Here is a 15389-nt window from a genome sequence, read left to right as displayed (position 1 = left end):
AGGGAGAGAGACAGAGAGGGGAGGGAAAGAGAGATGGAGGGGGAGAGGGACGTAGATAGACATGCTGGGAGAAGAAATGAGACACAGATTTGTCAGCAGTCATGGAGGTACTCTGAAAGACCAGAGTCCCGAGCAGAAAGGTAGAACTAGCCAAGTGGCAGAATTAGTTGGATTAAGTTAGATAGCTGGATTAAGTTAGACTATCCTAGCTAAAAGGCCTAAACTTTAAAATATTAAAAAGCCTCTGGGTCATTATTTATATCGCTGGTGGGTCTGAGAAAGTCCTGCTACACTTCTTCAGTTGCTTTTGTTAGCTGTTTTGCCACAGCAATCCAACTAAAAGCCAAAAATGTCCAGAAACAAAGAGGGTTTTTTTTTGGGGGGGGGTGGTAGTGGTGGTAGGAATTGAACCCAAAGCTTTGCCCATATCACACAAGTGTCGTACAGTTGAGCTGCAGCGACCTGTGCTCTGTAACTGGGCCTCTAGGCTTGTTCCGCAGGGGGTGTGGCGGGCACAGGTGCTGAGGGTTCTTCGTGCTGGTCTGATTCCGGGTCTCACAGCACAGCCCTTTAATTCATCAGGGCTGTTCAGCCCTTGGCCTCAGGTAGAATTCTCCAGAGCTGGAAAAACAGCTGTAATCCCTTCTCACTCCCTGGGGAGACTTTTGGAAAACAGAGAGAGAGACTGGCACCAGGAGACGCAGTAATGAGGACACCCAGTTTAGGGTCTGAGTAACTGTTTCCAGTGTCCGAAGCAGCTGTGCTTATTTTCAGGGACCTGGGCATTTGGGAGAGTGCAGCTTGATTTCCTGAGTGTGACTTGTGGAAACCAAGTCACTGACTGTATTGTTTTGGATATTTTATTTGATATCTCCAATTTGTATGTGATCACTGAGAAATGGGGATGGCCGCATGGTCTTCATAAAATAGAAGTTCTCAAATTAACATCTAAAATGCTGTTTTTATTTGGATTTATTCCAAAGGTGGCTTAAGCTAAAGTGGTTTAAGTGGAAGGAGATGTTAGGAAGTAGGAACCAGGGGGATGGGGGACTGTCCGTGCCTCTTAACCATGGCCCAAGGGTGCTGGGTTGGGTGCCTATCACCAGTCTCTCCATCTCCATTGGTTAAGTCTGCTCTTTGGGTGCTGGTCCCCCACTCACAACCCCTGAGTGCTTCTCTCCTGTGGTGTTGGAATAAGCTTGCAGGTGGAGAAGAACAAAGACCAATGGAGAAGCTTCAGATTGGGAGCTGTCAGCCTGCCAAGAACTGTAGCCTGCCAAGAACTGTAGAACAGCTCTATGTGGATTTTGGTACAGCAAGATTGTATGTGGTGGGATTTGGTGGGAGCTCAAATGACTAGAACATAGTGAATGATCAATACATTGGAAATCTTGGGCGGTTGGTTTATGTGGAAGGAGATGTCATGAAGAATAAATAGGGGAGCAGGAGAGTAAGATGAGAAAGTGAGAGACCCCCAAAGACCATTAAAGAGGAAGTCACTCTTTGGGGCAACCTAGATTTGAATCCTTTCCTGGTGACCCCTTGAAATGCTATGTAGACTATGCCTTAGAATCATAGCATTAGTGGGAAAAGGTGATTTCTTAGGGTTTCTATTGCTGTGAAGAAACACCATGACTATGGCAACTCTTATAAAGAAAATGCTACCTAGAGCTGGCCTACAGTTCTGAGGTTTAGTCCATTATCATCATGGCAGAAGAGTGCAGGCATACAGGCAGACATGGAGAAACAACCATCTGGAGCTCTACATCTGGATCCACAGGCCAGCAGAAAGAGAAGCCACTAGACCTGGCTTGAACTTCTGAGACCTCAAAGCCTGTTCCCCAGTAGCACACTTCCTCCAACAAGGCCACACTTATTTCAATAAGGCCACATGTGATGGTTTGTATATGCTTGCCTCACGGAGTGGCACTATTAGGAGGTGTGGCCTTGTTGGAGTAGGTGTGTCAATGTGGGAGTGGGTGTGGCCTTGTTGGAGTGGGTGTGTCACTGTGGATGTGGGCTTTAAGAGCCTCATCCTAGCTGCCTGGAAATCAGTCTTCCACTAGCAGCCTTCAGATGAAGATGTAGAACTCTAAGCTCCTCAGGCACCATGCCCGCCTGGATGCTTTGATGATAATGATGATAATGGACTGGACCTCAGAACCCATAAGCCAGCCCAAATTAAAGACTTGCTTTGGTCTTGGTGTCTGTTCACAGCAGTAAAACCCCAACTAACACACCATAACTCTTATTAGTACCACTTTCCATTACCTATGGAGACCACAGATGGTTTAACTGGCCAGCGTCCCTTCCTAGGAGGATCTGTCCTTCTGTCACTTGACATGGTTCTTGAACAGCTGTGTTCCAGCCTCAGCTTGATATGGGAATCCTGAGACAGGGGGTGAGTGGGAACAGCGCTGATTCAATAACAACTCAGTCAATAGTGGATGCAGCTGTCAGTTCAAGGGCCCTGTCCTTGCCAAGGATTCTCATCATTCTTCCTTCTCCTTTCTTTTCCCTTCTTCCTTTTTTTTCATTCTTTTGTCTTCTCCCAACCAGAGAGCCTGAACCCAGTCTTTTATTTACTAAAGCTATACCATCAAGGTTTTGGCCATTGATACGTTTCTTAGAAATTCTTAAATTTACATAAATTCTAAAAATCCCAGATCCTTAGTCCCAACCCCCATGTCCTTTAAAACAGAAGCTAAACACAAAGGAAAGGCACATTTCCTTATAGTTTTACACAGCCTGTTCTCAGGTATCTGGGCACAGCTCTTAAAGTTTCCTGGTACAGCAGACAGCAGTCTTTAGTAACTGTTTTCATGTGAGAACAGAAAGGTGACGGACTACTAAGGTTGAAATGATTTCTTTAAAAGTTTTAAAATTTATTCCTACTTGACTGTAGGTGTTGTCTTTCATCCTTCAAGTAGCTGGGAGGATGACGTACTAACTTTTTATATGTGTGTATGTCATCTTTTAATTCTCTAATCTTTGTCCTAGCCATTCAATGCCTCCTTACTCCCCTTCTAATACTATTTATTTCTGGTTCTGGGTCATACTCAAGTCTCCCTCCTATAAGATAAATCCATCTATCATTGCTGGTTTTCTATAGATTCCTTTTTTTCTATTCGTACCCTTTCTTCTTGAGACCACTTTAGCTCTCTATCCTTGATGTCCCCAAGTTTACCCTGGCTAATTAATGCAGCAGCTGTTAGACCAGAGAGTCTATGTGCCTCCTCACTAGTTCAAGTTTAAGGACAGGTGTCCCAATGAGCAATTTCTACAAAGGACCATGTAGACTTTTAGGGCCACTGTGGTTGTGTTGGTCTAGATCCTTACCCAGGGCCCTAGAAGCCAAGCAGAAGGTCTGTTTCTCCCCCCACAGCCTCATGACCACCTCTGTATCTCATTCCTGAGAACCACAGCTGTTTCATTTATTATGGAGTGATCATCTCTGAGTAATGGGGGGGGTATATTCCCTAGAAAGAGAGATTTGTGAAAGTAAAATAGCAGATCAACTTCAGGGCAACAGCAACCATGAGCGCACATACTATTGATGGCCTGGTGATGCCCCAGGGGCAGGGACTGTGTCGGTGTCACACAGACCCTTATGCAGCCATGTCCGACCCAGCATTAATCAGATTGTCTGAGTCTACCATGGTTAGTCTCTGGAGTGGACACATGCAGCCAGGCTAGATGATCAAAAGAGCCATCCCTCTGCTCAGTGGTTGGCCCACAACGTAAGCTGGGCTAATGATACACTTCCTGAGAATACTGCTTTGTGCCAAGTTTAGTGAAGAGGAAGTTATTGCTCTTTGTCAAGTGTGGGGAATCTTCTTGTGAGGGGGATAAATAGGAATTGCTGGACTCTATTGCCCCTCGCTACTGGAAAGAGCTTTTCTATTATATAGAAACTTGAGTTTCAAACTAGAATCCTTAATTTTCTTGACAGAATGATTGTGGACAGGCCATCCAACCTCTTTGAAGTTTGGTGCCCCGACATAGGGTGGGATGATGGGTTCTTTTCAAGATATCTTTGCATCCCAGCGTGGGTGCACTAAAATGGCTGATAAATAGCAATTATTGGTAAATTTCATGGTTTGTTTTGATTTAGTTTCATCCTATGGACATCTAACTTGGAGTTGGAACAATGCCTTGTGTGAACAAGTCTGGTTTTTTGAACGTGAGTCCTAGTATGAGACCATGCCATGTGGGTTGCTGCCCTACATTAGTTTTAACTTCCTCACATGATGGTTTTCTTTCTGGAAACTTCTAATGGAACAGACTTTCCAGATTCTTAGGAAAAGCTGTGCCTGGCTGTACTTTTCTTGAGATAAATATTATCCCCGTCATAACAATTTAGCAGCCACCCTAAAATGTGGCCAAATAGACCATGGACAGATCCTGGGAAATTGATCAAAAACTCTCATTCCAATATGGTACCCCATCTGTTCTGCTTCCCATGGTTTTCTCCATTCTTCAACAGGATCTTAGCAATTTTTTCATGTTTAGTATATCATTTGAAACTCTTGGATTTCATAGATAATCCATAATCCTGTCTTTCCCTCTCTCTCCTCTCCCCTCTCTCTCTCCCCCCCCCTCTCCCTCCCTCTCTCTCCCCCCTCTCTCCCCCCTCTCTCTCCCCCTCCTCTCTCTCTCCCCCTCCCCCCTCTCTCTCTCCCCCTCTCTCCCCCCTCTCTCTCTCCCTCTCTCTCTCTCTCCCTCTCTCTCCCTCTCTCTCCCTCTCTCTCTCTCCCTCCCCCTCTCCCCCTCTCTCTCCCCCTCCTCCCCTCCCTCTCCCCCCCCTCCCTCTCCCCCCCCCCCCCTCCCCCCCTCCCCCCCCCCCCCCCCCCCCTCTCCCCCTCTCCCCCCCCCCCCCACCCTCTCTCTCTCTCTCTCCCTCTCTCCCTCCCTCTCTCTCTCTCTCTCTCTCTCTCTCCCTCTCCCCCCTCTCTCTCCCCCTCTCTCTCCCCCCCTCTCTCTCTCTCTCTCTCTCTCTCTCTCTCTCTCTCTCTCTCTCTCTCTCTCCCCTCTCTCTCCCTCTCCCTCTCTCTCTCTCTCTCTGTGCTCTCCTTCCACTCACCTGGTTTTCCATGGTCTTTATTTGTATAGCTCTGGTGGTCTCTCTTCTCATGGTACACACAATGGCTAGGCAGATCATTCCATGAACTTGCCTTGTGCTTCTCCACTCAGAGTACCTAATGATAGTGAGTCTTCCTGGAAAGTTATCATACCTACTCCTGAAGGAACCTTTTTGTGTTACAGTCCCACTCTTTTTTACTCAACACATACAAATTCTCAGTATCAAGGGAAGATTCCTCAAATAAATTTGCCTCTCTTATAAGAGATAAAACTTATCACAACATTAAACTGACAACTCGTTGATGACTGAAATTTCACTCTTTTTCTCAGCTAAAACACTGAAAAGATTACAGCTGGATCATACTAGGCATGTGTTTGGTCTTTGTGTCTTCTAGAATGGAACTTCTGGGTGCTGCTTTCAATGGTGTGATGTCTATTCCCAGTTGTCAACTTGACTATATCTGGAATTGAACTACAATCCAGACCTGGAGGGCACACCTGTGATCTGAATCTTGAGGCTGGGAGACAGGCTTTTGATACAGCATTTGCTTCAAAATATGGAAGGCTTTGATTGGCAGCACTGAGGATAGTTCAGTTTAAAAGTCATTTCCTAGTATGCAGGAGGCCCTGGATTTGTTTCCTAGCATGGCGTAAACTGGACATTATTGTAACCTCAGAACTTGGGAGACAGAAACAGTAGGATCAGAAGTTCAAGGTTATCCTCTACTATGAAGCCTAGCTAGCATGTCTACTGGAGACCTTATTGAAACAAAACTAAAGAAAAGTCATGGGGGTTGGGGATTTAGTTCAGGGGGTTGGGGATTTAGCTCAGTGGTAGAGCGCTTGCCTAGCAAGCGCAAGGCCCTGGGTTCGGTCCTCAGCTCTGGGGAAAAAAAAAAAGTCATGATTATCTCAACATCCTCTCTACTTTGTAAATTGAGATCTATCCACATAGCATATGGATGGGACCTTGAGATAACGTCTCTGGTTTGTCAGTTCCCTGTTGAGAATCATGATGAAGCTCCCAGCAGCCTCCAGGAGTGAACCCCATCTTTCCCGAGATTCTGGCCCTTGCAGGGGTGTTTTTCTTGAAAAACCTTGAACATTTTAGATTGTGAAAATGAATATCCTTGAGACATGCAAGCTTTAAAACCAGACTTTCCTAGACTACTTGGGTAGAAGGCCAGGAGAGGAACAAAGAGCTTCTCAACACACATTTGTCGATGCAAAGCAAAGCAAATTTACAAGCACAACCTTGAAATGGGAGGGAAAACGGATCCCTGAAGGAGTTCTTAGGGATGGAGATTGGAAACCTATCCTGTTACAGCTGCTATGAAGGAAATATAGCAGTGGGTATCTGCAGGGGAAGCTGACACTCGGTTCCCTTCAGAGAGGTTTGATAGCATGAAGGGGCCCCAAGGCCATCATGGGGTCTTATGGTATGAGGTAGCATTGGACAGAAGCAATATCGGGAGATTGATCTGAACAGATGGGGCCTTAAAGGGAACGGGAGGCTTCCCACTGAAGCTTGGAGAAGGGAGCTTTATTGAGTGGGGAGGGAAAAGGACTACGGGTGAAGGGTGCAGAGGAGCTCCTTCAGTGCCAAATCCCTCTAAGGAGCCTTGAGCCAAACTTGAGTCCAGAACAAAAGAAAGATTTGACTATCTATCTATCTATCTATCTATCTATCTATCTATCTATCTATCTATATATATATCTATTATATCTATATATATATATAATCTTTTAGGGCTAAAGGGAAATTTCGCGTCATGTGATTTTAGTGGAGCATAGCCTTCATGATAAATAGTGTGGAGGAGGCGGGTACCATGAATTGAGAGCTGCCAAGTGGGAGCACAGGCTGCTACTTAAGTTTCCATCCCAGAGAAAAACTACAAGTTGGTGTTGCCTTATTTCTTTTGGGCTTTGGCGTCTGGCCTACTGTTGCAGCCAGGGTTGAATACCACAGTAGTAATTAATGTACTGGTGTTTAAAGTGTGACACTGTGTGATTGGCAGTTCAGAACATAGGTTCTCACAGTGAAGGCCTGGCCGGAACTTGGTGAGTGCTGGACTCATTTACTAGCCACGTGACCTCAGACTAGAATTGATGCTTCGCCTGCTCTGGTCTCTCCATCCAGGCATGGGTGTCATAGACAGTACTGAGCACTGTTGGGAGAGTCAGTGACTTAGCACATGCATTGTTCTTTCAGCTGCATTCAGTAGGCGTCTCATAAATGCTTGTCATCCTCATTGTTGTTACTTGCTACATATGATGTTAGATGCTGTCATTGGTATCCTCTGCATGCAATTTTATTGTGAGACGGCGACTCATGTAGCCCAGGCTAGCCTCAAAGTCGCCATCTTCCCCTCTCTGCATACTGAGTGTGGGGAATTACAAGCTTGCCTTGCCTTGCCCAGGTAATCGGAATTCATGCAACTATTTATGGGGTAGTAAAGGATGCCACAGGAGGTTATGCTATGCTGAATACTTTATTTATATTTTCATGTAAACATAATTTGCTTTATAGGCACAATATAACAATATAACGAAAGCTCTGAAGCCACAGACACATTAGACGATGTTCGGTTCATTCTAGTAAAGCTCAACCTTCCAAGAAGCTTTCGAAGCTCCCTTAAGGCAAACAGACAACACTCTTCACACTTCCTCCAGGAAACGATCATAAGAGGGGAAGGAAGGTCCATGGGACAACTGACTGATTCCAGTTGTTCCTCACCCACCCACCCACCCACCCTCCTGTTCTTCATGGTGATGCTGCTCATGCTCCAATGTTCTTTCTGTGTTCTCTCAGGAGAGGGAGAGGTTTTTCATGTGTGATCTATGGTTTAACGAAACAAACGGAACAGGTTTGGGGAGAGATGACTTCCCATGATTCTCAGGTATATGACAACACCATCTGGATTCTGAATGTGGGTCAGGTTCTGTGTCCCCTGAAGGTGAACCTTCCTAACACAACTCTTAGCCTTTCCAAAAGGCTATTCCTACATACTAGTAATAGCACTCAAGAGTGTGGTCCTCAGGTCTACCCACCCTTGAGCATGGTTACGGTGGAAATGTGACTGATTATGTGGTATTTAGCAACAGGTTATCACCTCTCTCGACAGCATCTCTCCCCAGGGGTAGGAATTAAGAATCTGTGATTGGCACTCTTTCCCATAGGCTCACCCCTTGGCTTATTGGCTGGCAGCTCCTTTTCTCATCTTCATATTTGACTTTCCCAGTCACAGTGAGGAAAGACTCCCTTCAGGTGAATATTTGGCATGAAGAAGTCATCATCACAAAAATCAGGATGGAGATAAAGGAACAGGACAAATGGCGGGAGACTGGCTACAGAGACTTTGCAAACCAAGCAGGGAATTGTGGAGCCATGTTCCCTCCCAGCCCACACAGAAAAAATGGTGCCCAACTTAAAGCATTAAGTGGAAAAAGTGGGCAACACCAGAGCCCTCCTAAGTCTTCAAGGATGTTTATAAATTTAGACTACCAACCCAAGGTCAGGGGAGCCCACTTAGGTCTTTCAGAAGACAAGATAAGTTCAGGGTGCTAAATTGCATGGGTTCCTTTTTATATCAAGCTTGGTTTGTGAGTGACAGTGTGTGACCTCTTAGGACAGAAGGGCTGGGGAAGGCGATAAGGAGCCCCACTTCAGAGGGAGGGAGAGGTCTCTTCCTCTATGGTAACTGATGTCCCTTCAAAGCCTATTAGAAAGGACCAGAATGTTTCTTTCAAGCTGGAAAATTGAACCAGGGTATTTGATCAAGCAGTTTGGTCCCTGATTTCTAAAGCTGCAAATCAGCACCATGGTTTCATGTGTCAGAGAGGAGGACCACACACTTGGCATCAAGTGCTGGGAAGCCACCATCTGTATCCCTCGTGCGGGTTACACGTTAGAAAGTGCTTTGAATAGGCAAGAGAAACCAATGGACTTTCAACCCCCAAATATGGTCTTCAAAGGAGTGCTTCTTTGGGAAAGGTGTTCCCTGGGTAGGAACTTAAAAAATAGTAGGCAGTAATTCAAAGGCCGAGAGTAAAAGAACCCAGGTGAGTTCAATGACATTTGAGTTAAGCCTACAATTTGGCAAGTTTTCTTAGGATTTCAATACATCATGTGTGGGCACAGGAAGGACTTTGCTCATGAGATATGGTTTCAGAGGAGAGGTCTCTGTAGTTGGTCCTCAGATAGATGCTGTCCACCCATCTCTATCCAGGAAAGAACCCACATCCACCTCCCTGGGTTTATAAATAAGAACCAGGGAAGAGGGTTAAAGAGAGACTCAGACCTTAAGGTGCAGAGACACATGCAGGGACATAGCATTTAAGGGGGAAAGTGACAAAGTACTGCTTGGAGAATTCTGAATGTATGGGACTGTGAATACTCCTGGCCTACTCTCTTGCCACTAGCTAAACTGCTAAGCGCCATAATTGGAGGCATGGCTGGTTGCTGGCAGGCAAAGAGTGTCATTGGCCTGAAGAATAGTGGGATCTGAACAGGGCTCTGTGACAACACCTTTCAATCCAAAGTAGCCTGGTTTCTGACATCGGGCCCTGAGGGCTAGTAATAGTTTGCAATGCTATTCTAGAACCATCAAGGAAGGACCCGAAGAAGGAGCGGTTTGCTTCAAGGGAGAGGGGAGAGCGTGATACATAGACCAGAAAGGGGCACAATACTGCATGGAATGGGATTGGCACTTAATTCCAAACACAACAGTGATCAACAGCTTCTTAGCTTGGCTGACTGCAGACAAACACGACACACACTGGACTACAGCATTTGTTCACTGGGGCACAGAAGAGGTCTCCTGGCGGCCATCTTCTTCCCAGCCATCCTCCACCTTCTTGGATGCGAGGTCTGGCTTACTGGATGAAGGGCATCCTCTCTTTGTTCTCGCTGTCCCCTTCATGGTCCTCTTCTTCCTCTCCTGCCTCGCTGGTCTCTGTGCTGTCATTGGCCATCTGCAATTCAACAGAGGTCATGATGAAGGACATGTACCCACTCCCTTACCATCTCTGAGCATTGGATGGAGCATCATGGGATGGACTGAAGCATCATGGGATGGACTGAAGCATCATGGGATGGACTTCTTTCAGACTGGTCATTCCTATAGAAGGAAGTACCTCTGAGGATCCCTTCTATACCTTTTACTAGTCCCTGCTAAGGCCCTGTTGCTGCCTTTAACATCACTTAATAGCCCTGCAGGTGACCTCCTTGGGTCCATCCTGACTCTCATGATGTTCTGGATTCATCTTGACTTCGTGTTGTCTTTCCTTCAATTTTAGTCTTCCATCCAGAAGGGATGAGACATCTTCCCTACCACGGATGCTTCAAATACCCATTCTTCACTGTCTTTCTTCCTTTGGGTGTCAGGGTAAAAACACTCCCAGAAAACAGGAACAATAACTCAACAGGATTAGAGCTGAGCTCTTGGCCCAAGTTGGGAGCATCTTTTGGGCTTAACGTGATGGGTTCTGACCCTTGGTCAAGTAGACCTAACCCTAGACCAAGGAGCAGCAGAATGTCGTGGGTTCATGGAGACAGGCAGTGCCTTTGCATGGAAAGCCAGTGCCAGATATTTTAAGTGCAATAGTTGGTCAGAGCAGCTCTAGAATCTTCTATGCATAGGATTGAAAGAGACCTATTTATGTAGATCACAGTGTATTTGCAGGGGAGTCCTTGGGCCTTAGTCCTTTCTCCCTAATCCCATGTTATCATTCCGCCTCCAATAGTCCTGTGACTTCGTATTTTAAAAACCATATCCATATTGTTATCAGCAGCTTAAGTGGCACAAAATGCCCCTCCCTTTCACTGTCTTGTCTGGAGTGAAGTGACCATTACAGCTGAGCTACAGAAGACAAAGGTCTGTTTCTGAAAATGTACACCTGGACTGAGAGCCATGGGTCGTTTTATTTATTTTACTTACATTTCTTGAAAATGACAGATACTGCTACACGAACCTCCATACTTTTCTTTGTTTTGCTTACCTAGAACTTATGAGTGGCCAGCCACACTCAGCGACTGTCTTTCTAACTGAGAAGTACCCGTCAATGTCTGCCTAAGAAACAGGATCAATGCTGATGGGCAAAAGCAACTTTCCCAGGTTGCCAATGGGACTGAGTACCAGGCCTTGAATGCAAGCAGTGAGAGACTGTGTATTAAGGGCTACATTACCCGGTACCTCTCCCCCAAAGCAGCTAGTTTGGGGACAGGTAAATCTGATGTGCTGTATTCTTGTGGATTGCCTAGATATTAGGGTTTCCTCTCAACGAAAGCCAGTGAATTCAAGAAGCGTACCAAGAAGCATCCTGGAGGGCAGTGGGCACCATTCTGTTAGGTCCATGCATCTACATTGTTTAAAATTAACCAGGAAGCGTTTCCATTGGTGCCTAGAAATAAACAGCTGTAAATGTAAACGCTTTTTTTTCTACCCATTTTCTGTCCCCACTCAGCAATTTTTCCTGTCTTTCTCAAACACTTTTATTTTTCTATCTCCACTTTCCTTAGTCCATGGCTAATCTCTCATTCTGGCATCATGTGATCTTTGAAAGTTTGTAAGCTGCCTGTATTTCCTTGGACGCAGGAGTTTTGTCTTTGGTGTTGATCTGGGTAGTTTCGCCAATATTCCACTTACCAGAGGAGTTGGGGTCTTTTCCACATCCAGAATTAACTTCCCGATGTTCCCTCGGTCGTGAATGCGCTGCATGGCCTCCTTTACCTGGGACACAAGGTGAGGAGATGTTAGTGAGATCAGGCTCCTGGAAAATGTACCTGAAGAAGTCAATCCACTGGACCTCCACCAGATGGCGGTGCAGCTCAAATAGTGGTTCAGCCAGCAACTTTTTTGGGTCGCAAATCTATTCAATCACCTCCTGTTAGTTACACACGCTGACCTGTAAGTCTTCTGGGTCTGAAAAGTAAGGGTTGCAGTTTTCACAATGAGAGGATGAATATATATCTATTTTGTAAGTCAGAATGGTCTGGCGGAATGTTAATGGAGCATTTATGAGGGTCATTTGAGATTTGCCTTCTTAAGTGTTACGTAACCCTGCTTCATAATTTGGCTCAATCAACTGGTCACCAGGGCTAAATTGCATTTGCGAAATCCCCCATGCTTTCTAATTGCTGGGATGAAACTGCTTTCACGTAGCAGGCATTCTCTACAGAGGAGCATCCTTCCTAGAAACGAGGATCTATGGTTTCCTTTCCCAAGTCCAGGCATTCCTGGGAGGACTGAAGGGACCTTGATCTTCTGCAAAAGGAAAGCCCATTTGTTCTGAGGCTTTCCTTCTGCTGCTATGCAGAACGTGAACTGCAGGGGGCGCTGTGAGTAGTAATGGAGAAGACAGGGAACCTTGCCTGCCCTCCACATCTCAAGTGAAATCCAAACAGGGATGCAACATCCTTCGCCTCACAAACGTCATTTTGTAAAAACTTATAACAGGTTGAGTCTAAATATTTTTTGTAAAGTCTCACAATTTAAAATATTCTTGTTCCTTCAGCTTCAAGGCTAGATGTTCTGACATTTTTAAAAAAAAAAAAGTTCAGACATCGTTAACTGTGTGCAGGGAACTGAGCCTGTAGCTGATGGAGAAATGTTTGCTTATTTGAAAAATCAAAGGCTTCTATTCATTTGGATCCAAACTCACAGAACCATTAAAAAATGTTTGTGTTCAAATTGCTTTTCTGGGACTTTAGCGACACAATTCCATTTATGGGAGAAAACCATAAAAGATAATGACTTCGTCGCGTTTAGTGGCAAAACACTGAAACAGCTTATGTGTGGCAGTAAAGGGATGGGTAAATAAACAATGGCTTTTTACATTCATCTGCTGAGTGGGGATGTTGCATAGCTGTTAAGGAAAAGAAAGATCTATGCCGCTAATTATACAAGAGACACACAGCAGGATCGAGTGCTTTTGTAATCTTGCTAAATGAGGAAACCTAAAGGAGTACTTTTATTCTTTTATTTACATCTCTATAAAAATGTGGGTTTCCTAAAAAGGCTAGGAAGGCTTGCTGGTGTGCCTTGAAAGTTAGGAGGGGTGGGCATTTGACTCTACCATTCAAATAATGTTATGTAGTCACGTGCTATCAAATCAACACTGTATATAAATTCAATGGGTTTTTGTTTATTTTTTGTCTCTTCATGGTGAGGAACAACCTGTCTTTTTTTTAAACTGATAATGTCAAGCTTTTTTTTTTTTTTTGACCCTGATAAAGCACTTGAATCCTTCCATTTATGTGGTAACTTCTGAAGTATTTTCACACTTGGTCATAAAAACCGGTAACCATGGTTGTCCCTGGGCATCGGTGGCAGGTCGATTCCGAAGCTCCGATTCCAGCATGGTGGCTGCTCTTGTATAAGGCGGTGCAGTATACATCTGCACTGACCCTACACGTATCTCCCCATAGACTTGAGTTTTTTCTAGATTATTTGTTCTGTCAAATACCACATGATACCGTGCTCTTCTACCATAGAGCGAATCCCGACAGCAAATCAAAGTCTTTACAATTCAAAGCTCATGCAATTCCCCCGCCCTCCAAATATTTCCTCATCAACATTTGCTGAAGCTGCTGATGTAGAATCTGTGGACGAGGCAGGCTCACGGTGCTTACTAAAACGCTCTGTCCTGACAAGATGGTTACTAGTCTGGCTCTCGGCCCCTTGTGGGAGTCATACCCTTGGGTTACTTCTCCTTGATGTAGGCTGGAGGTAAGGGACCCGTGTCCCTGCAGAGCACAGCAGATGGGATAGACTCTCCTTTCCAAGATGAAGTTACAAAAGGCCACAGCATCTAAACTGCAGTGACTCTGGAGAGGCTACTGCAGGAATGGGGGCTGCCCTGTGGCATCCCTACATGACAGAGACCTAAGATGAATTCCATCCAATAGCCAGTAAGGAACTGAGACCCTCAGCCCCTCCGAGGAACTGAATCTTGCCAACAACCCCTAAAGAACTTAGAAGTAAATACTTGTCCTCTCAAACATTGAAATGAGATCAATACTTCAGCTGACATCTTGACTGTAGCCTTGTGGGAGCCAAGGAACCCAGCTTAAATCATACCTGGTTCCTGGCACTCCATCTCGAGCTTATGAAATCACAAACGTTTTTACAGTTCACTGTTTTTTTTTTGGGGGGGGAGGTGGTAAATGAAATAATAAATTCTTAACAGACTTCTACTTTGCATATATAATGCTTAGCTTGCAAGGTTCATATAGTACCCATTTTTGAGGATAAGTGTCTTGAAGCCAAAGAACGTAAGTAATTCATTCAAAGATGATAAGGCTACAGGGGACAGAGTGTGGTTCAGAATCAGGTTGGATAGAGTTCAAACCCAGCATTACCCCTGCAATTTTACCTAGAGCAGACTGTTCCGCTTGGTTCTCAGAGGTAGAAGGACTCTCACAATGCTCCTTGTGGGTATTAGGAACTGTGGGTACCTCCTGAACACCAGCCAAATGCTCTACTACTGAGTCACGCCCCTAAGGGAATTTACCATTCATGGTAAATTCTGGCAAAACACTTGACCACTGCCCCCTGTACCACACTGTCAGATTCTAGGCAAGCGCTCTACCACTGAGCTATATCCTCACTGGTGTATTCTGACTAAGCACTGGACTACTGGGCCATGTTCCTAGACCTTTCCTGATGGGTTCTCTCTGGGTACTCTCCTGCTGATCAGACTCTAGTCCCTTTCTGACAGATTGTAGGCAACTGGTCTACCATGAGCCAATTCCCCGGTCCCTCCCTGGTATGTTCTAGGCAAGTACTTGACCACTGAGCCACGCCCCAGTCTACTCTTTACTTTTGATGTTGAAACATGGTTTTACTAAGTTTTCCCAGGGTAGCCTGGAACTCAGTCTGTTGTCTAAGTAGACAATGAGTTTGTAATCCTCCTGTCTCAGCATCTTGGAACAACCACGATGACAGCCAGGCAACGCTTTAAGCTGCTTCTGTACTAAGCTGGAGTCCAGTGGAAAAAAAGCAAAGAGCTGTTTTCTCAACAGTTGAAGTGTGAATCATGATGCTTGAGGGGTTAGGAGAAGCCCCCTGTAGGGTTGCCTTTAATCTGCATAGTTTTGAAAATTTCTCTCTGAAACGTCGCCTTGAAGTTCTGTCTGTAGAAAATGGATAAAGGGCCAGGAGTAATCTCCAGAGGTCATTTAATTACCCCCACCCCAGGCCTGCTGTTAGATTCTCCATGCTCTTTTAAGGATGCTCCTGGAGTTGTGCGGGAGCCCCACTGGCAGAGGCTTGGAAGGAAGGAGACGACTACTTTTGATCAATTCT

At 45.3% G+C, this 15389-nt stretch overlaps 1 protein-coding gene across 1 annotated transcript in view; it reads right to left on the bottom strand.

The window, feature by feature from the left end:
• Positions 1–7555: 7555 nt before the first annotated feature.
• Vat1l (vesicle amine transport 1 like) overlaps positions 7556–15389 on the bottom strand; it is a 160158-nt gene continuing 152324 nt past the window's right edge. Inside the window, exons 8-9 of the mRNA XM_032887555.1 lie at positions 11730–11813; positions 7556–10056 (exon numbers count right to left, since the gene is read on the bottom strand). Of these exons, the coding sequence (XP_032743446.1) occupies positions 9958–10056; positions 11730–11813 (183 nt within the window). The 3' untranslated portion in view covers positions 7556–9957. The remainder of the gene's footprint in view (positions 10057–11729; positions 11814–15389) is intronic.

Source organism: Rattus rattus, chromosome 17 (assembly GCF_011064425.1).
Source record: "Rattus rattus isolate New Zealand chromosome 17, Rrattus_CSIRO_v1, whole genome shotgun sequence".
In the NCBI taxonomy this organism is placed as follows: domain Eukaryota; kingdom Metazoa; phylum Chordata; class Mammalia; order Rodentia; family Muridae; genus Rattus; species Rattus rattus.
The sequence above is the reverse complement of the archived record's forward strand: the minus strand, read 5'-3'. Positions and strand labels throughout refer to the sequence as shown.